At 29.0% G+C, this 21,369-nt stretch overlaps 2 protein-coding genes and 1 non-coding gene across 5 annotated transcripts; 2 read left to right on the forward strand and 1 right to left on the reverse strand.

Moving 5' to 3' along the window:
• Positions 1–6,824: 6,824 nt before the first annotated feature.
• Positions 6,825–6,898, reverse strand: Trnai-aau. Its single transcript has one exon. It is a non-coding gene; the product is annotated as a tRNA-Ile (tRNA).
• A 1,416-nt stretch (positions 6,899–8,314) lies between these two features.
• Positions 8,315–12,339, forward strand: LOC122524547 (cytochrome P450 4C1-like). Of its 3 annotated transcripts, XM_043646861.1 has the most exons (6): positions 8,315–8,514; positions 9,793–9,898; positions 11,194–11,220; positions 11,298–11,351; positions 11,454–11,563; positions 11,867–12,339. In XM_043646861.1, exons 3-6 carry the CDS (start codon positions 11,199–11,201, stop codon positions 11,963–11,965), a joined length of 285 nt encoding a protein of 94 aa, XP_043502796.1. In that variant the 5' UTR covers positions 8,315–8,514; positions 9,793–9,898; positions 11,194–11,198; the 3' UTR covers positions 11,966–12,339. The 3 variants fall into 3 exon arrangements, with proteins under 3 accessions (XP_043502796.1, XP_043502795.1, XP_043502797.1); XM_043646860.1 differs by lacking the exon at positions 9,793–9,898; XM_043646862.1 differs by lacking the exon at positions 9,793–9,898 and having other exon boundaries at positions 11,198–11,220.
• A 2,482-nt stretch (positions 12,340–14,821) lies between these two features.
• Positions 14,822–16,802, forward strand: LOC122524549 (cytochrome P450 4c3-like). Its single transcript, XM_043646863.1, has 9 exons — positions 14,822–14,988; positions 15,068–15,161; positions 15,230–15,332; positions 15,411–15,525; positions 15,597–15,712; positions 15,784–15,852; positions 16,122–16,287; positions 16,382–16,561; positions 16,642–16,802. The coding sequence occupies exons 1-9, from the start codon at positions 14,823–14,825 to the stop codon at positions 16,800–16,802; spliced, it is 1,170 nt and encodes a 389-aa protein (XP_043502798.1). The 5' UTR covers position 14,822.
• Positions 16,803–21,369: the final 4,567 nt, after the last annotated feature.

The following is a 21,369-nucleotide window of genomic DNA, read 5'->3' on the forward strand; positions in this document are numbered from 1 at the left end:
AGTGGCGCGTTAGCGTAAGTAGTATCCTCTTTGATTCTCGCGCCGGTTATTAACGTTCGATTCTTAGTGGGTCGAATTATTTTTTTTATAAGTTTTTCTATCCTCAAGCTATATAAATTTTTTTTACATTTCTTAATTTTTATTTAAAATTTTTTAATTTTAAAATTTTATGTAGATACGTATTTTTTTGGCTGTAGTAGTATAGTAGCTACAAATTTTAGTAGCCTTATTTGTAGTAGCTTATTTGTAGTACTAATTGTTGTAGCCTAAATTTTCATGTTAAATAGTAAAAACACTACCTTCTAACATCGTCATGGTGTCAGCTATGTAAACGTCTCATGCAGGTTCGTGCACGTTGGCGCCTGCACTAGTGTGAGTGCGTGCGGATGTTTGTTTAGGATATCGATATTCTTAAGATTAAGTGTGAGGAACAGAGGCTGTATGCGTCACCCGTGGAGGGAGGCCGATGCTTCGTTGTTCGATGGAAAAGTATAAAAGGGCAGTCGGACAATAGAGAGGAAGGAGTTTAATTCAGTTTTGTCGGTTCTTATGTTAGTTATGATGACCCTTCTTATGAGTCTTATGTATCTTACGGTAACGGGTTATTACAATTATTAAGAATTGTCCACTATTGAAAGTAACGGTCTTATGAAATCTTATGTGCTGGGGAGTTTACAGCTATTTCACGCAACTTCATTTTATGGTCTTTCAAAATTATTTTGTGGACATTTTATATATTTTCTGGACCAGCTGCCGATTTTTGGCAACCAGAGCGTTTAGCATCATCAGTGCTCGTCCATAATACTTATCTATGCATTGTTTGGCTCCAACAATATTATTCCCTATCAAAAAACAGTGTTTAATTAACACACGAAATTTCTTTTTATGCATTGACTTGAAAATTACATAACTAGGGTCACTAAAACGACTGTAACCTATAAAGTAACGATCAAAATGGCATAAAATTTTGACACGTACTGTTTGAAGGTTAGTGCTACCTGGAAATCACGTGGGTCTGTCATCAATGTTGCCAATTATGTGTCAAACCGGGGATATCTTAAGTGTCATGTTAGGATTGATCGGTAATATAGGAAAATAGATTTGAAGATAAACAAATTTAAGTAGTTTCAATTATTTCTTATAGTAACTATCGGATTTAAACTTAGTTTGTCTTTTTAAATTTAAAGTATTAATTAAAATAAAAACAAATACAAAACTAGACACACGTGGTATAAGTGGAACGAAATTTTAAAAAGCGTCCGGTCATCGCAAAAAAAACCGAGTAAAATTTTAAGCTTTGCATAATTTTTAATCTTAAAAATAGCACTTACACGATTGAGTTTATTTCGTCACGCGAAAATTACTGGCAATTAATATTGTAAATATATTATAGTTTGTTAGTTATTGAATATTGCGTGTTTTTCAAAAAATAATAATAAAAATAAACAATATATATGTACATTAAATAAAAGAGAGATAGAAATGTAATTAAATAAAGAAGAAAAAAAAACAATCTAAATACTAATGATCATATTCGTCCGGATATAGAAAAATTGTACTAGGTGTACACTTGATAAAAGTTTAAATGTATAATATTATTTATATCCCCTTCTTTGTAAGTTTCCTTTTAGTCGCTTTTTACGACAAATAGGGATTACTGAGTGGTATTATTACCAACCCACCCTACGTGTGTTATTATTATTTTTATTATTACATATCAAATTTTGTTTGTCTGATTTAAATAAATGTAATTTCATTATTTCAAATGATTTTTTTTTCGTAAAACAATTTAAAAGAATAAAAATAAGAGAAATAAAAACTAAATATTATTTTCTTCAGATTATTTTTAATCTTATCAGTTCCGGAACATATTTTTTTTAACAAAGTATAATGTTTATAGAAATAACGAAGCGAAAAACGATGAATCATTGAAAATTTTAATATTTTGTAATCAAAATTACCACGTGTCGGTAATCAAACTAATATTTTCAAGGAAATTCGTATAATAAAAAATAAAAATAATAAAAATAAAAAACGTGCTACGAAAAATTGGAACCTGTAAAATTCTAAAATAAATTTAACGTTTTCTTCAACGCGTGATAATGCTCTAAACAATAAACTAATATTGTACTTTCTAAGATATAAATACGATGTTTGAATAGTGCAAAAGCAGATATTCGAGCAACTCAACTGCATCGATTTAGAATAAAACATTTAGCTATAAAAAAAATAGAAAGAATAACTTCGAGTGTTCTGTTTTTTTGGACCATCTTAGTTTACGTAAGTATCGCAATAATTTAATGCTAATAACGAAAATAAAATGATTTTATTAAACGTTTCTCACTTCTTTCGAGAATTATCTGATTAATTTAATAACATTTTAAAGATGAAATAAAAAGTGAATAATTTTTTCTGAAATAAAAATAATGTTTTTTTTTGTATTTTTTTAGGAAAATAATCAACATGCGTGTTCTTTTAATAGTTTGCGTATTTTTAATGTTAACCATTTTGTCAACAAACATGGTCGACGGTTATGCATATGATTCGAGATTTGCAGAACCTACAGCCAGCATAATTAGTATTCCAATACTTTGTCCTCCTGGCAAAATACTTGTTGGAAAGAGATATCGAGTTGTTGCTTGATAAATTAAGGAATTGAGAAATTATATTAATATAAAAATATTATTACAATACTATATATCAAATTCATATATATTTAAAATAAATAAAATTATAAAAATGTAACATAAGTGGAGAAAGAAATTAGTAGATTCTGAGGTACATTCTGATATTTGAAGCCGTTATATGTTGATATTAAAGGAATATTCTCCTTGTTTAAAGCTTGTATGAATGTATTACAAAGCTTAGTATTTTCACAGGTACATTAGGTATAATTTTTGTTAGAGTATAGAGTGTTCATAAGAGTTGTAAGACCTTGGTACTTCATCGATACTATATTTGCACTGACATCATAAGGTAGACTGCAAAAAGAGATTTTAAAAACATTGCACGGTTTTTCGAAAAAAGTACGTTTTTCATAATAATTAATTAGTTCTACATTTATAAAAAATATCTAAATTAGGAAAGTGTTACATTTATTCCAGATAATTGCTAAAAGGAAACGTTTTCATAAACAAACTAATGGGAAATGTTTGCCAATCTATGAGAATATTGAGGAAGATGACTTTTTAATAAGGGTAAGGAGAAGGACGATGAAATTATTCGTATTTTTTAAATAAGGATAAAATTAAATTAAAGAAACAAGGTCAAGAGAGTTTTTATGTTACAGATATGCAGAAAAAAAAAGACTTTCTTTGATAGATTTGCTTATAGCCGCGTCTTCGAAAGACAATCAAATTGTTGAGGAAGGAATTCGTGGGGAAATTAATACTTTCATGTTTGAAGTATGTATTTGTAAATGTATTCATTTAGAAAACAAAAGAGGAGAAACATTCTACGCAGTAAGATTTTCTAGGGTCACGACACTTCTGCAAGTGCACTGAACTTTGCTTAAGTCTTTCTGCTAAGCACAAAGATATCCAGGTAATTTTTCCAGCAACAATTATCAGTAGAAATTATTAGCAAAAGAAAAAATATTTTACATTTAATACATTTATAAAGAATAATCATTAAATTGTTACACTAATTTTAGTAACTTGTTTCTAATACTAATTTATAGTGATATTAACTTTAAATGAAAAGTTTCATCAGTACTCGAAGTTTGAATAATTCTTTTAGGATTGTGGAATCTAATGTGGTTGTTTAAGCCACGTCGCGTGCAAACGGGACAGTAAAGTAGATAAACAATGTTATACTAAATTGTGTCTAACAGCGACGACACGCAAGATTAATGGCGAAGACTGGAGCGTAAAAAAGTTGACACAGAACCGCTAGAACTAAGAAAAAAGAAGATAAACATTTTATTGCTCGCTATTTGCTAATTCGAAATCCATATTTGTTATGTCTTTTAATGAATTATTTAATTAGTTATTATAATTAAAAATTCAAAAAAACTTTTTTATTTCTCAGTAAAGCAACGTAGTTTGCCACAGCAGAAAAAAATGAATAAGTGTGCTAAATTGCTAACAAAATGTTTATTTAAAATACAAAACTTTTAACTTTATTGTTTTATTATTTATTTAGTTATTAATTAAAAATCAAAAAACGTCATGAAGAGGTTATATGTTATGCGCATGCGCAAACACAAATTCAAGGTGTAAGCGCACTTTAAAAAAAATTGCCTAAAATTTAAAAAAGAAATTAATTCATCCTGAAAAAGTGTAAGTTTTTGAAAAATTGTTTAATCAATTGGCTCTGAAAAATTGAATGCTCAACTTTTCGGCAAAATAATTGTGATGTTCGGATTCAGTCGATCAATATACATAATAAAAGTTTGGCTTCATCCATCGAGCTCAAAATTTTACGAAAATATAATACCGTATCCAAATAAAAAAACTTTAAATGCGTTTTTCTCGAAACTATGTTTTTCAAGTAGCTGACCACTATAATTCAATAACCACTCGATGTATTTAATTGAAATTTCTACTACTTATTAATTGCACTAGAAACTTATTCTTCATCGAAGGATTTTTGTTTATGTGAATAATTTGAATTTTTTTACAATTTTTTTTAACAAAAAACTCATGATTTTTTGTCGAAAATCGAAAAAAATGCCAAAAGCTGCTATTTTGTTAATTTTCCAAAAAATATAAAAGCGTTAATAGAGGACTAGGTTTATTATTAAACTAATTATTATATTTTTTTTATGATCTAGTAAGATGTTCTAATAGCACTACTTGCGAAACCAGGTCTGACAAAGATAGCGATATTTTTATAAATAATAATTATTCTTTTTTTTTATTTTGTAGAAGTCAAATTAAAAAATAATATAAAAACGCTGTGTAATTAGTTTTATAAAATAAACTTAATTATTATAACAAAAAATCATTCAGAATTCTCCTTTTTTCACGCCTCTGCAGCATCTCCTCTCTTAAGCTGACTGCAACAAGACTGTATGTTTTACAAATAGAACAAATATAGATATCATGAATGTTCATCAACTTTGTAATAATGTCGAATGTATCATTACCAATGGTGCTCGGTAATTTTTTCTAAAAGCTTCGATTTTTAGTAGATTGTCACTTATACATGAGTGTACGAACGTATTGCCTATCGCAGGCGCTGAATAATGTATAAAAAAGCGTATAATTATATTTTTATTATTTCAATAATACAATAAAATATGTCTGAAGTAACCGTTTTGTTTTTCCATTTTTAAATTGAGTTAAACACAAAACTAAAGAATTAATTGATATAATTTATTACTAAATTAAAGGGGTAGAAGTCCAAACAATAAGAAAAAAATATAGGTTAGGGTCTTTGAACACGTAAACGCAACAAAAGAAAGTACAAAAACCATCTATCGACAAAATCCACAATCACTTAGTTGCCGTTAAAAGAGCAAGTTTCTTCATTGAATTGAAATTATTTGCTAAATATTCTCATAGATTTCATATAATATTTTCAATTTTCAATGTCTGATCATTATCGGCGCGTAGGTCAGTTCAAAGATGTGCGCAAATTACAGATTCGCCACCACTGATATATAGGGTAAAATGCATCCTTGATGTTTATGTGCTTATTTATTTTTTTTTTTTTTTTTTTATTGTTATAAAATTTTGCTGGCACTGTTAGAAGATAAATAACCGATCCGGGAAAGTTGGTCCTATGTCAAGCAAGCTTACTTCGAGGATAAGATACAGATCGAACTTTCTCGAAATAATTGTCACAGTAATAAAAATCAAAAACTCTAATTATAAGAAAAACAGATGGGAATGTAGAAAAATGAAGAAAAAAACGTATACCTCTTTGTAAGACTCAAAAGAACACAGATGTATTTATACTGCGCGTGATTTTACTGCATCAATTAGAAACCTTAATTTTAGATATATTGTTTATAAAATTTTGTTTAGTAATTAAAATTACTTACCGCCGCTAGTTAGTAATCCATAAGAAAGCCAGGGCCTAAGAGGTTGGTAAATAACTCTTTTTTCAATATGTTCCTTGCTCTTCAGTAGTTCCTACGATGAAAATTCATATTTTTTAAATCATATAAATTGATTTTTCGATTTACGTTTTAATTCTTTAAAGCACGAAATTTTATGCTTATAAATCTATCGAAATTTGTTTTTTTATTATCTGAGAATTTGTATTACATAAAATGAAAGAAAAAAAATTTTAAATAGTCTTTTTAAACTAAAGTTGTATAAGATACATAGATTGACAAGCCATGCTTTGTATAAAGTAATTTTAAATTTTCGTGCTAGTTTAAAAAATATTACCATATGCATTTTTTGTGATGAATGGAATGGAATACATTTTTAGCTTTTCTGTTCCTTAAAAATTAAAATTAAATAAAAAACAATTGATTATTATTTTTATTTTATAATAATTTACCTGAATATTATCCGGATCAAATAAAGCTATCGAAGAAATAAAGAAACTTCAGACTTTGTAAATTGGATAATATTTATTACTTATTCTCCAGAATTTTTTAAGTAAATGTTCTGTATTATTGGAAAAAGAGTTAATATTAAGTGAAAACTTTATATGGACTGGGAAAAATCACAGTTTTCAGTATAATTTCTAAATAAAAAAATATTATAATATTCCTCACCTTTGTTACGTCCGTTGAATGTTAAATGAACAACTTCCGTTGATGAAATGATAATATTGAAAAATCCGAGATCTTACTAACATATACAAATATGAAGATAATTTTCTGCTGATATATATATTTGTCAACCCGATTTGGTTTACACAGTAGGCCCCGGAGGTATTCGAACCCTCGATCTCCTGTTTATTAGACAGGCGCTTTAACCAACTGAGCCACAGCGCTGATTTCTGCTAATATATATTTATTTGATAAATGCATAAGTAAAAGCGTCAAAATCTCAACTATTTTAACCTATGATTTTTCCATCATTAAGTTTTATATAATTTTATGTACAATAATAGCTAAAGATTTAAAAAATCATGATAAACTTGCATATCGAAGCAAGATAACGAATTTGAATTATACATGTAACGAAAATTTATTAATTTATCTTTGATGACGAAAGGTGCGACGAATTTTTGATTTAGCGGAGAAGCGATCGACGGATATTTAACAAGAAACGGACTTCTATACAAGATTGTAGACGACGATATACGACTTGTCGTGCCGAAAACCTTACAATCACAACTCATATGCCGAGTGCACGAGAACAGGCATTTTTTTGTCGGAAAAACCGAGGCTCTCTTGAGAAGGGATTATTGGTTCCAGGGCTTTAGGGCCTTGTTGTCGAAATTCTCGTTATCTAGAGGCTACGAACAAGGCACTACCAAAGATAACGTAGACATATATTAGTAAATTGTATATTTTATTTTGGGTATTTGAGCAATATGATATCGAGGAACGTCTCCTGACAGATTTCCCAGTGACAATTCTAATGGAGTACCACAAGTGTTCAAAGTTTGAAAAAATATCTGAGCCTCTAGCCCTCTAGCCTCTCCTTGTTAGAAATATTTTCATGGTAATTGTAAAAACTACTCAATGAATATCAATAAATATTTATATAAATTCCTTTATATAAATACCTTTGGTTAGTTATATTTTATTCTTAGGTATTACTAGATAGTGTACGATTTAGCAAACTGATTCCTCTTATTGTGCCATATTTATTTATCAATATTTATCAATTTTATGTAAGAGCGTGTCGATATTTAGAACTTCATTAAAATAAATAAAATCGGTAATAAGATTAGTAACGAATAATACAAATATTTCCTGTCTATATTTAAAATTACATATTTCATACGCTTAATTTTTTATAGGGTACAACTTGGGCATTCTAACTCTACGTGTTCAAATGCATATCAATGATACTTTGAAATCTGTTTATCTTTTTTTCGAATCTCAATAAAGGTAAATTTATTTATATTTTTATCAAGTCGATATAAAATTTAATATTATTTTCACTAAGCAACAGAATTAATAACAAAACTAATAAGAATATAAAGTTATAGAGTTAACACTATAATTTATTCGTTTCTTCGTTTATCTTTTTCACTTATATAACAATTTATCAAATGTCTACGGACAAATTGTAAAGATGTATGGAGTTATAATATAAAAACGCGCTTATCCGACCTTATATCTCATTTCTCATTCACAAGAAACTTAATAAATATGCGAATAAAGAAGAAAAACCGGTTTGGTTATTCACATCAATAAAGGTTATTATATGTTCTGCGTTCAGTTTGTTAGGCGTTGAGCTCAACAAATTATTATTTTTGGAATAACATTCTTCTAAGTTACTTCATCTTAATTGTTACATTTTTCTATCTCTCTTACTCAAAGTGATCCAGTGATTAACACAAATTACAGGACGCATCGACGTATACTTCATTGTGCAACAATAATATTATTATTATTGCAATTTTTATTGCCATTGTGCAATAAAACGAGTGCTCGTAAGTATCAAATTTATTTATTTTTTCGTACGTTTTCCTCTTTCTCGTAATATGTTTATTTTAATATGAAGTGAGTAAAAGATATCTCCCTCAATTTTCAATATCTTCGTTTTTCTTTTTGTTTCTTTAATTCGTCTTTGTATTATCCTATTAATAATCGTCATTAGTTCGTGCATGTGTTTCTTTTTTATGTAAAACTATTTAGGCGATGCATATTGGTCTCAAATCCTGAAAACGTGGAAAAAGTCAAAAAATCAAGTTTTTCTTTAGAGTTTTAACCATGGAAATATCTATGGTGGACCTCTTAATGTCTTTATCATCGGTTTTTAATAAGTAAATGACTATGCACGCTAGTAATTTTACAGTATAAACGCTTTTACGATTTGCTGCGCCCCGAAAATTACGGTCTATTAAAACGCGCATAGTGTAGTTAATATTTGTCCGATTTCAACATATAAATATAGACTTAATTATATTTATTACTTAGAAATTTACATAAAAAAAGATAATAGTCACTAACTGATGCAATATGAGAAAAATGTTTTCAAACGAGCTTATAGTTACGTATACTGCCGTAATTCGCACTCTCCGTTATTGTTAAATGTTTATTGAACCTCTAAAAAAAACCTATATTAAAAAATTAGGTGATTTTAGTTGTATTTTCAGATGTTATGTAGGGCTTTTTACGATATTGCACAACCGTAATGACTTTATACTTTTTTCACCATTTTGTGTAATTGTAAATAAAAAAAATTACAAGCGAATGTAATATAAGAGATAATTTTAAAGAAAAAAATTTATTAAAACATAAAAAATGAAAAAGAAATTAAAAAATCATCATAATTATTGATTTATCTTTAAATTTTTGTCCGCAATTCTGTTTTTTAACAAAATAATATTAAACTCGTAATCAGCGATCTCGAAACGCTTATATATATGAGGTACAACTTTCAACGAAATTAAACTACATCTTTTACTTTCGTACACGTTTACGGGATTTGAAATCGGTGAACGTCGTCTCTGGCTTTACAATATTTTATTTACTAAAATTTTAATTCCTATTTCAAATATTTATTTAATTTCACAATAGTGAGAAATCTATTATTTGAAATAGTATGCCAGATAAAATTATATATAGTCTATACTCTATATACTATACTCTATAGAGTATTGGTTGGACGTAACACTTTATAATTATGGATAAGTTTTTTCTGAGTACTCAACTTAAAAAAAATTGAAAAAAAACGGGAAAATATATTTTTGTGCAAACATTTGCAGACGCCACAGCAATGCATATCATAAACAAAGACCCGCAACAAGCAAATGAGTCGTTATAAAACCAAATGAACTCTTTCGAAAAAGGTTACGTAATAGGAAAATCAAGGTAAACTCTACTAAGTGTAAACATATCACATTTGCATTGAGGAAAAACCAAATATACCGAAACTACAACTATATAATACAGAAATTTCGCAAGTAACGACGGTCAAGAGAGAGTATTTGGGACTATATCTAAATTCCAAACTAACATTGAAAAAACATATAAATGCCAAAATTGAACGAATTCGTTTGAAAAGGAGACAGAAAGAAGAAATAACAATCTACAGATACGAAAGAAGAATTGATACATACATTGTTCCGTCATTTGCCGGAACATTTAAAAGAATTTATCGCAACGGATAATTCTGATCGTATTCACAAAGAGAAAGATACCAGAGAAAAACTTTTAAAAAAAACTAATGTGTATACTTATGTACGCACGTAAGAAGTTATAATTCTTGGCGTACAAAAACGAATATAACCTCAATAAACTCAAAAATAACTTCAAAAAAATAACTTCAAAGAAAAAAAATAACTTAAAAAAAAAAAATAATAATAATTATTATTATTATTATTAACATTATTAATTTTTCTTATACCTTTTTAATTTTCCTTGTTAATATATATATAAGAAAGAATAAAAAAAATCAAAATTTAGATATCAGTCCACACTAAATATAAGAGAGATATATCGAATTACTTATTCAAAATCGTTCGTGTACTTTTATATCATAGATCCTTAACACTGTTTTGTTTTAAAATGTATTGTATTTTATATACTACTTCAGTTTATTGTTTTACACATGCCGGAATTTTTTTAATTTTTTTGCATGTTGCACTAATTTATTAACATTTTAAAACGCTAATATTAAGTTGGAACCTCTAAAATAATTGTTGATTTTATAAGATAGCTTTGGTATCGAAATAAAGGACAATATCTCATAACGTTTATTGGACTAATTAAATAGTTTATAACTACATGTCGCTAATATTTTGTCAAATATTATCGTTTCTTTTTCGGGAATTCTTCATTTAACGTTCTAGTAGTCTAACGATTTAGCAAATTTCTCATAAATGCGCTAGAAATTATATTTTATACAAAACACAGGAAAAACAAATCTTGTAGATATTGTTAAAATATTCTCTTGACATTTTACTATTATAGATCATTTGTATGTATCTGTGTGCCAAAAACTAATAGAAAAGAAACGAATAATAAAACTATTTAATTTGTAAAGGGATTAATCATTAACAAGCACATAATTCTTTAGAAAAATTTAAAGTTTAAAAATAATATTAATACGTAAAATACCTTTTGCCAAATTTATAGTTCAATTTTTTACTTTTTCTATGTTCCAGATAGAATGATGCTCGCAATCTTTTTAGGTACAATTTTTTTCTATTTGCATTACATTGTTTTATAAGATATAGAAGAGTGGGAAGACTTATAAGTCTAATTCCAGGACCTCACGAATATCCGATAATTGGGAATTTGTATCACTTTCGAATTGAAAATGGTAAGAATATTAAAATATTTTGACTTAGAAATTATACAGTAAACTGTGATTTTTCTCAGTCGATAAAGTTGTCACTTACTAATAACTTATTACCAATAATAGAACATTTACTTGAGAAATTCTGGAGATTAAGTAATGGGTATTATCCAATTTATAAGCTTTGGATCCTTATTTTTCCTTTAGTAGTTCTACTTGATCCCGAGGACGTTAAGGTAAATTTTATTATAAATTTCATTCATTATAAAAAATACATAGTCAAATATTCTTCAAACCAGCACGAAAATTTAACATTACTTTAAAATAGCATAGCAGGATTACCTATGTATCTTTCTACTGCTACATAACTAAAGTTTATTGTTAATTTTCGCTAATTCATTTTATGGAATAAAAATTCTCAGATAATGATAAAAAAAACTTGGATATTTATAAGAGTAAAATGTCTTGCTTCAAAGAATTAAATGTAAATCGAAAATTATCAATTCATATAAGTTAAAAAATATGAATTTTCATCGTAGGAACTATTAAAGAGCAATGAACATATTAAGAAAGCAGCCTTTTACAAATATCTTAAGCCCTGGCTTTCCTATGGATTATTAACTAGCAGCGGTAAGTAATTTAAACGAATAAAAATAATCTTTTTATTGTATATTTAAAATAAAATATACTAAATAATAAAATGAAAAAGGGCACGTTAGTAATACGTCTATATTTGTTTGTGTCTTACAAAGAGAGTTCGTAGCACTTTTTCCTTTTTTCGACATTTCAATCCGTTTCTATTACAATTAGAGTTTTCGATTTTAATAATTATAACACATATTTCGAGAAAGTTTCATCAGTACTCTATCTTCGATGTAAGCTTGCTTGGCATAGGAGCAGCTTTTCCGGATCAGTTATTTATCTTTTAACAGTGCAAGCCAAATGTCGTAATAATCAGTAAACTGGAGATATTTCTTAATTACAATTTTTACAATTTTTTTTATTTTTGTTTTTATTTATCTCCTTACTTCTTTACAATTTGTCCGTAGACATCTGGTAAATTGTTAGACAAGTAAGAAATACAGCACTTGGAAGGCATCTCCAATGAGCGAGTGTCGCTGTTGTCATTTATTTTCCGCAGATTTAATATTTTATTAGGTCTTTAGGGCTGATTCTTTTAAGCCTGTCCTGAGACATCTTTTATATTTTTCTGAGTGGCTACCATTACAACTTAGGCAACTGACGTTTTTATTTCTGCCCTTTTGGGGAAAAAGTATTGTAAGACACTTCTGTGCGAATTTGACACAGGCTGGATTTAGATTTCAGTAATTTTTGTAACTCTTTTCGTTTTTTTGTTGATACATGTGTTATCTTCCGTCTTAAATGTTTAGTGCATTGGTTATAATTATCTTTCTGAGCGTTTCTGAAATGATAGTTTTTACTTTGACTTGGATATCATTCAGGTATTCTATTATATAATTATATTGTCCAGCAATGTTTAGAAAAAGTAAAAGAAAGAAATCACTAATTATCAAAGCCATGAGTCGGCAAAATATGCAGTAGTTTTATCGTAGGAATGAGTGAGATAGGGAAGGTTACGTAAATCAATGTACTCCAATTTACTCGTTAATGAAACAATTTGTCACGTCATAAAAACTCTCATGGAATTGAGAGAAAAGCCGATACAAATTTTTGCTTTATTGCAGAAGGAAATAATATAAATAAATAGTAGTATGAAGATAGACTAGATAGAGAAAGAAATAACGCAAATACGTATCGAGTTACCTTTTAACCTTCGTATTGCAACTGTAGCACACAAAACACGAACCGCCCGGATATACTAGAACGAGTCTACCCACAAAAATTGGTTTTATCCAATAACTCGAGCAGAGAGTCCTTGATTTTCGCGTAGATGTATATTGGTGGTGGTTTCAATGCTTTTCTTTTTCTAAATTGTCTTTTGTGTTTTAAGGTTCTGTTGAATAGTCGAGTAGATCGGAAATATTACTTAGGGGAATGTCTTGAAACCATTGTGTTGCAAATGATATGTAATAGTTATTGTTGTTGTTTTTGGTCCATTAATCTTACGCTTTTTTGACTTTAAAATTTTTGAAGACTTGGCGGGTTTCCAATTTTGCGAAGTTTCCGAATCCGTTTGCATATCGCCTTCTATAGACGAGTTTCTATTATCGAGTTTGATTAGTCTCTTTTGTGTATATATTAAATTGGTTCATATAAAATGTCGGATTTTCTTTACATGCGAACGTTTGTCTCTTGGTTTGCATTATTCTTTTGTTTTTGTACTACTTCGTTTATAGTCGTATTGTTTATTGTTAGAGTCACATTTCAACAAAGCAGATTTTCTAAAAAATGTTAAATCTAATAATTTTTTTTAAATTTCATAAAGATTTGAATTCAACCGATATATTCGTGCAATTTTCTTATGAGCATAAACTTGGTAATAATACTACAAAGGCTGCACGCAATATAAATCAGGCATTTGGGAAAAATACTGTTAACAAACGTTGGTTGAAAAAATTTCAGTCTGCTGAATTTTCCCTAAAAAAAAACCGCGAAATGTCCCGTAATGTCCATGAAAAATGATACTCTGAAAGCATTCATGGAAAAGAATCTTACTGTATCTTCGAAAAAACATGCTTCCAGAAAAAAATCAACCAAACAACAATATTGCGAAATCTTTCTGAAATTGGCAAGTTTAATAAAATTGATAAGTGAGCATCGAACGAACTAACCGAATGAAATAAGTTGGATCGGTTGAACGTATGCCTATCATTCCTAACCCGATTTTTACAAATGAATTTATATATGAAATTGTGCAGCACCCAACTTATTCACCGGATCTTTTCGCTAATAGACTTTAATTTTATCAAATATGACAGGCATCTATGCATTAAAATCTCTTTGGGAAAAGTGTATTGAGAAATAAATAAATTTATTTTAATTAAATAAATAGATTTTTAAAAAAGACATGCAGTTTTATATATTAACTTTAAAATCCAAAATTTCGTATAAACCAACCTAATACAAGGTTAGATGATCGTTTTGGTTCCATAGTCGGTTGATTTGTTTCGGTATCAGCTATTGTTCGAATAATGAAACTATGGGCGTTATTAACGATTTTAATAGGTTAAATATAGTTTATTACAATGTTCAATGAGTTAAGCCATAAACTTGCACACGCGATTAGCCAAGAGAGTGCACCGTTTTTCCTCACAAGGACATTGGTCATTTAACCCTTGTATATGCGACGTAAACTTAAGGTACGTTAAACTATACCTAACGCATATACTATTTGAATACTTGTATATACTCGAGACGGTATGTAGACACGTTTGTACTTAATAACGATTAAAAAGGAAAGATCCTTATAATAAAAAGAGAATAAGACGCAATTTGCCCTAAAATATTTAATAGATTAAATAATATTTAAATATATCCTAATTTGACAGGTAAAAATGGCACTTACGACGGAAAATGTTAACACCTGCATTTCACTTCAATATGATTAATTATTACTTTAATAACTTAAATGAGGAATCACGAAATCTTGTCGAATCTCTTAAAAAGGAGGGAGATGGAGACCCTGTTGTCAAAGATTTACGAACATTTATCAGCCAGTACACTCTCAACGCAATATGCCGTTAGTGAAAAAAACAATTTTTTGTATACATAATTAATAATATTAGTAATGATTTTTTAATTGCCAATCTCTTTTGTAGAAACAGCTTTCGGTACAAAATTGACAGGAAAAAGCAAGCTGGAATCTGAATATCGTAATGCGGTCCATGTTTATGGCAAAATTTTTGCATATAGGTAATTGAATAATGTTTTGTTAAGAAACGAAGTCGATCCAATAAAGAATGTGATTTATTGTTCACTAGAATCGCAAGACCTTGGTACTTCTACGATAAAATATTTGCATTTACACCACTCGGTAGAGTACAAAAAAAAACGTTGAAAACCTTGCACAATTTTTCGAAAAATGTACGTCTTTCATAATAATCATTTATAAGTACGTTTTTCGAAAATATTAAGATTAGGAAAATATTACATTTATTCCAGATAATTGCGGAAAGGAAACGTTTTCATAAACAAACAAATGGAAAATATTTGCAAATCTATGAGAATATTGAGGAAGAAGACACTTTTAATAAAGGGAAGGAGAAGGACGATGAAAGTATTCGCATTTTTTAAATAAGAATAAAATTAAATTAAAGAAGCAAGGTCAATAGAATTTTTATGTTACAGATAGGCAAAACAAAAAAAGACTTTCTTTGCTAGATCTGCTTATAGCCGCGTTTTGGAAAGATAATCAAATAGATGAGGAAGGAATTCGTGAAGAAGTTGATACTTTCATGTTTGAAGTATGTATTTGTAAATGTATTCATTTAAGAAACAAAAGAGGAGAAACATTCTACGCAGTAACATTTTCTAGGGTCACGACACTACTGCAAGTGCACTGAATTTTGCTTTGAGTCTTTTTGCTAAGCACAAAGACATCCAGGTAATGTTTCCAACAACAATTATAAGTAGAAATTATTAGCAAAAGAAACAATATTTTACATTTAATACATTTACAAAGAATAATCAATTAATAGTAACACTAATTTTAGTAACTTGTTTCTAATACTAATTAATAGTGATATTAACTTTAAATAAAAAGTTTCGTCAGTACTCGAATTCTAGCAAAAATTATTAAAATTTACAATGTTTTTAGGTTTTGCGATTTAAACAGTTCATACGATGAATAATAAATGATGTATTTATTTTTAGGAAAATATAAGAGACGAGGTTAAATCGATTATGGGAGAAGATAATAATTTGACGATATCGTCGTTCCAAGAACTTTCGTATTTAGAGAGATGTTTAAAGGAATCGCTTCGTTTGTATCCAAGCGTCCATTTAATATCTCGGTATATTTCTAAGGATATGCAGCTGAGTATGAAAATAAATGCATTATGTCTTTACGTTAATTTCGTTCGTATCCTATTGATTCTTTATTTTATTCATTATGTAATCGTATTAATTTTTAGAACATTATTTAATTCCATCTAAAACTATGTGTATTGTAAATATTTACGGCGTGCACAGAAATCCAGAATATTGGCCAAATCCAAATGTTTTCGATCCCGACAGATTTTTACCGGAAAATATTAAAGGGCGACATCCCTACTCCTACATACCATTTAGTGCGGGACCGAGAAACTGTATTGGTAAATGTTTCATGCAGAAATGAATATCTAAAATTACCCTAAAATTGCTTTTTTATATTCGTCTTTTCCTTATTTTGCAGGTCAAAGATTCGCAATGTTTGAGCTTAAACTGTTTGTAGCATTTATATTGTACAATTTTAAGTTGGAACCGGTGGATGAACTAGACGACGTTACATTTGTGGCAGATGCCACTCTGACCTCGTCTAAACCTCTTCGAGTAAAGTTTATACCTATTGCATAGGTATATTTTATATATTGTCCTTAAAAAAATAATATAAATGCAAATACAGTTTTAGATAATTTATTCGTAATCGGTAGATATTGATAGAGAATAAAATGAAATTTTAATTTACACTGTATAAGTGGGTAATATATTTTAATGTTCAAAATACAACAATTTAATATTTTATAAATATATATATCTATTTGGTTGGAAACGAAATAAATACGGATTTTGTCTATAGATTATTATTAAAATAACCGCACTCACTTATAGTTGATAACCTAATATTTAAAGATCACATATGAAATAACTTTCAATTTTAACAAATTGTCATTGCGCGTAAACTAATGGGTTGAAGTAAGTAAGAGAGGTACAGTTCGATGCGTGTGCTTTGCGAATTTACCATACGCAATGAGTCACTGGTCGGGAACGCATCACACATTTGCGCTTGAGCAATATCTCAATTGCGGTAAATCGTTGGTTCGTGCGCATGGCACTTTTTAAACTCATTTTAATATTCGACGAATAAGTGATGGGCCGAGCACGCAACTTATCTGTTCATGGGTTCAAAGGTTCAAACAAATAGGGACAATGGTTAACCAGACGTATCCAGGACCACTAACATCAGTAGCGACACCAGAATGCATGGATCAAGTACAACGTGAAAATATGTGCAATCGACGTAAATCTATAAGGAAAATTGCAGCCTTTACGGTAATAAAAGAACAAACAGTGTACGTAATTATAAAAAAAGACTACAGTTTCACTCATACAAAATGCTAATCGTGTAATATCTCAACGAAAATGACTAATCCTTACGAGAAACCTCAGCGAGAACGATGTTGAAACGTTTTCGTTCACCACAAACCCTTGGTAACATTTTGTTTACTGACGAAGCAGATTTCCATATTAATGGCTATGTTAATAAGCAGAACATGAAATACTGGTGCTCCTACAACCCTGGAGAACGTCATCAAAAACGTTTAACATTTTGATGCGATATTGTTAAAGATTATTTTATGTTTGTGCATATTGCTTTACCTGATTGTGCGTTCTGGAAAAAATAGTAAAGAATGCATCAGATAGTAAGTCTAGATGATCAAAGAACAATTTTCGAAAAACGAGCGACGAGGGAACACATTAAGAGAGTTCAGAGAGAATATTGAGTTGTGCATATACTAGAAGGTATTTTTAAGTACTTATTGAAATATTATAATGGTTGGTTGTAAGTTGAAATAGCAAAAACTTTAACTGACACTTATCCGGCGATTGCATTTCAAGACTCAATTAATATTTATTTGAAAATATTAAAAATTGAACTGTACGAATCACACAAAAGTCGAGCACAGTTACAAGGAATAAGCAAGATATGAATCTGTTAAAAGGTAAAAATAATAATCTTGCTTCTTTAAGAAACAAATATTACAATTCTCTTGAAAAATATTTATTCAAAGCATTAAAAAACTTATTCTCTCCGCATAGATGATCAATCATTTTACTGGAAGAGACAGGGCATTATTTTCAACAACGGTTAGAAGAAGCCGACGATACTGAAATTATGAAAGAGTATTGAAGACACCGTCTTCTTTTTATTCACACTAGGAAGAAGTCATGTGCATTAATATTCTATCAGAAAAATTCGAAAATGAATACATCTTAGTTATTTATAAATTATTTTCTACAATAATTCTTATTAAACTATAATCTCTTACAGCTTTTTGACCAATATCAGTATACATTTAAATTTTGGTTTCAGTTTTTGAGATTTCTAAAACTAATTCAGAAAAGCTTAATGCCTATTACTATCATTGTAAAAATGTATCTAAAAGGAAGTTTCCATCACAAACAAACGTGGAACGTTGTAAGGCATATAGGTTGCGAAAATAAATCTTTTGTTACGCTAAAGAATTATAATTTCTTACGTGCGTACAAAAGTACACAAACTAGTTTTTTTTGTTTTTTTGGATGATCCAGTAAGATGTTCTAATGGTCACTGCAAAGCACAACTTACGAAACGGGGTCTAACAAAGATGGCGATAGGTTTATAAATTAATAATATATTTTTTTAATTTTTGTAGAATTCAAGTCAAATTAAATAAAAAATAATTTATAATTATTTTTATTTTATAATAATTTACCTGAATATTATCTGGATCAAATAAAGTTATCGAAGAAATAAAGAAGCTGCAGACCTTGTGAATTGGATAATATTTATTACTTATTCTCCAAAATTTCTTAAGTAAATGTTCTGTATTATTGGAAAAAGAATTAATATTAAGTGAAAACTTTATATGGACTGGGAAAAATCACAGTTTTCAGTATAATTTCTAAATAAAAATATTATAATATTCCTTACACCAACGTCAACTTGAAAATGATACATATTTCCAATTATCGGATATTTGTGGGGTCCTGAAATAAGATTTAAAAGTCTTCACATTCTTCGTTCAATCGTTAGTAAATACGGACGTATTTATTTACCGCTCCTGAGAATATAAGTATTTAAATAATAATTACGTTGAGATACAGTGAACGTACGTTTGTTTTACATCGCAGACACAAGGGTAAAGTGACCAGTCTCCTAGCGATGTAATACTGCAACCACACGAATAACCGCGTGTTCAAGCCTATGGCAAAAAGGCTTTGACCATGGAAATTAACAACACCCCACCTCTTAAAATAGTTAATAACGGCAGCAGTTATATTATTCGAACAAGAGCTAATACCGAAATAGGAAAACCGTCGATGGAAACAAAACAATACTCTAACCTTGCTCGTACAGAAAAGAGAATAATCAAAATAGATAATAGAAACTCGTGTATGGAAAGTGAAATGGATACAGACTCGGAAGATTCGCAAAACTGGATTCCCGCTAAATCGACCAAATTACAGGGTTTAAAAAACCGGAGGATGGGTGAACCAAAAAACAACAATAATAACTCTTCCGCACAATTACTAACCAAATAGCTTCAAGACATACCCGTTAGCAGCTCATATGATCTACTCGACAAGTCAACAGAACCATAAAATACTACAGAAAAATTGGAAGGAAAAAAAGCAGTAAAACCACCACCAATATACATCGACGGGGAAATTATCGACCCTCTGCTCGAGTTACTGGATGAAATAACTGGACAAAATAACTATGTAATAAAACAACTTAAAGACAACCAAGTGAAAGTACAAACTACCACACCAGATACGTTCAGAAAGATAATAAATGCACTAAAAACTAAAAACGCGGGATACCACACGTATCAAGAAAAAACGAGAAGAGCTATAAAATCGTTATTCGAGGACTTTATCCCAAGTCCAACATAATTAAAATAAAAAATGAATTAAACAAAATTGGCCGCAAGGTAAGATCAATAAATAATGTAACAAAATTCGTTTCAACGAAGACAACTTGAACGACAACGGGGACACGCTGATTAATTTCTGCGCCAGGAATGAGCTACGGATCAACAACACATTTTATCCAATAAACCATAGCATAAATTCATCTTTGAAAACACTAGAGGATAAAAATCAACAATAGACTACATAATAGCCAATAGGAATATACACCCCACAAAATACTGGACGTCAGAGTGCCAATACGGTCTGCAAATACGGGTACAAACCAAAACCTGGTTCTTGCGAAAATAAGGAAAAACACGCTTAACATCAAAATTAAATCAAAAAGGAAAACATTAGAAAAACTAAACATAGAACTGTTAAACGATGAATCAATAAGAGAATTGTACCAAAGACGACCACGATACAGCACGAGCCTAGAAAATTTTCGTAATTTGTTTTGTTAGTTTCGGTAATAAAATTATATCGGGATACTTTACATAAGCCTTTGCCAAAAGAAATATTGAACGTAATAAGTAAAAAAAAAAAGAAAAGAGAAAACATTCTCGGACTAAACACTACTATTTTCTCTAAACGAATAACAAATTTAATACTGAACGTTGAAAGAACGTACGTTAATTGTTATTCGATATTAGGTAGTAATATCTTTAACAAAAAAAAATGTTTATTATTTCAATGCAATGATTATTGTATTTTAAAAATTGGTTTTTTACATTTTTTTCTCTTGCAACAATATAATTTTTATATTTAATATTATATCGAAGTATATAATTTACAAATTAAAAATATAATAGGAAAAGGTACTTTTAATATTTATTTTTTCTTTCAATTTTTAATTTAACATTTATTCTCCACTTATGTTACATTATTTATAATTTTATTAATACTATAAGTTATTAAACCTTAATAACTTTTCTACATCCAAAGCGACGATCTAGTTTGTATCCTTCAGGACATTTCCGTGGTGGAGGATTAATGATCGAGCCTTTAGGTTCTGCAGAGCTCGAACCAGTAGCATAACCTTGAACCGTGTTTGTTGAAAAAATGGTGAATATTAAAAATACGCAAATTATTGAAAGAAAACGCATGTTGATTATTTCCCTAAAAAATTACAAAAAAACAATATTTTTTACTTTAGAAAAAATTATTCACTTGTTGTTTCATCTTTAAAATATTATTAAATTAATCAGTTAATTCTCTCTAAGTCTCTCTATAAGTGATGTGAGAA

Source organism: Polistes fuscatus, unplaced genomic scaffold, assembly GCF_010416935.1.
Source record: "Polistes fuscatus isolate 324 unplaced genomic scaffold, CU_Pfus_HIC Scaffold77, whole genome shotgun sequence".
NCBI classification, from domain to species: domain Eukaryota; kingdom Metazoa; phylum Arthropoda; class Insecta; order Hymenoptera; family Vespidae; genus Polistes; species Polistes fuscatus.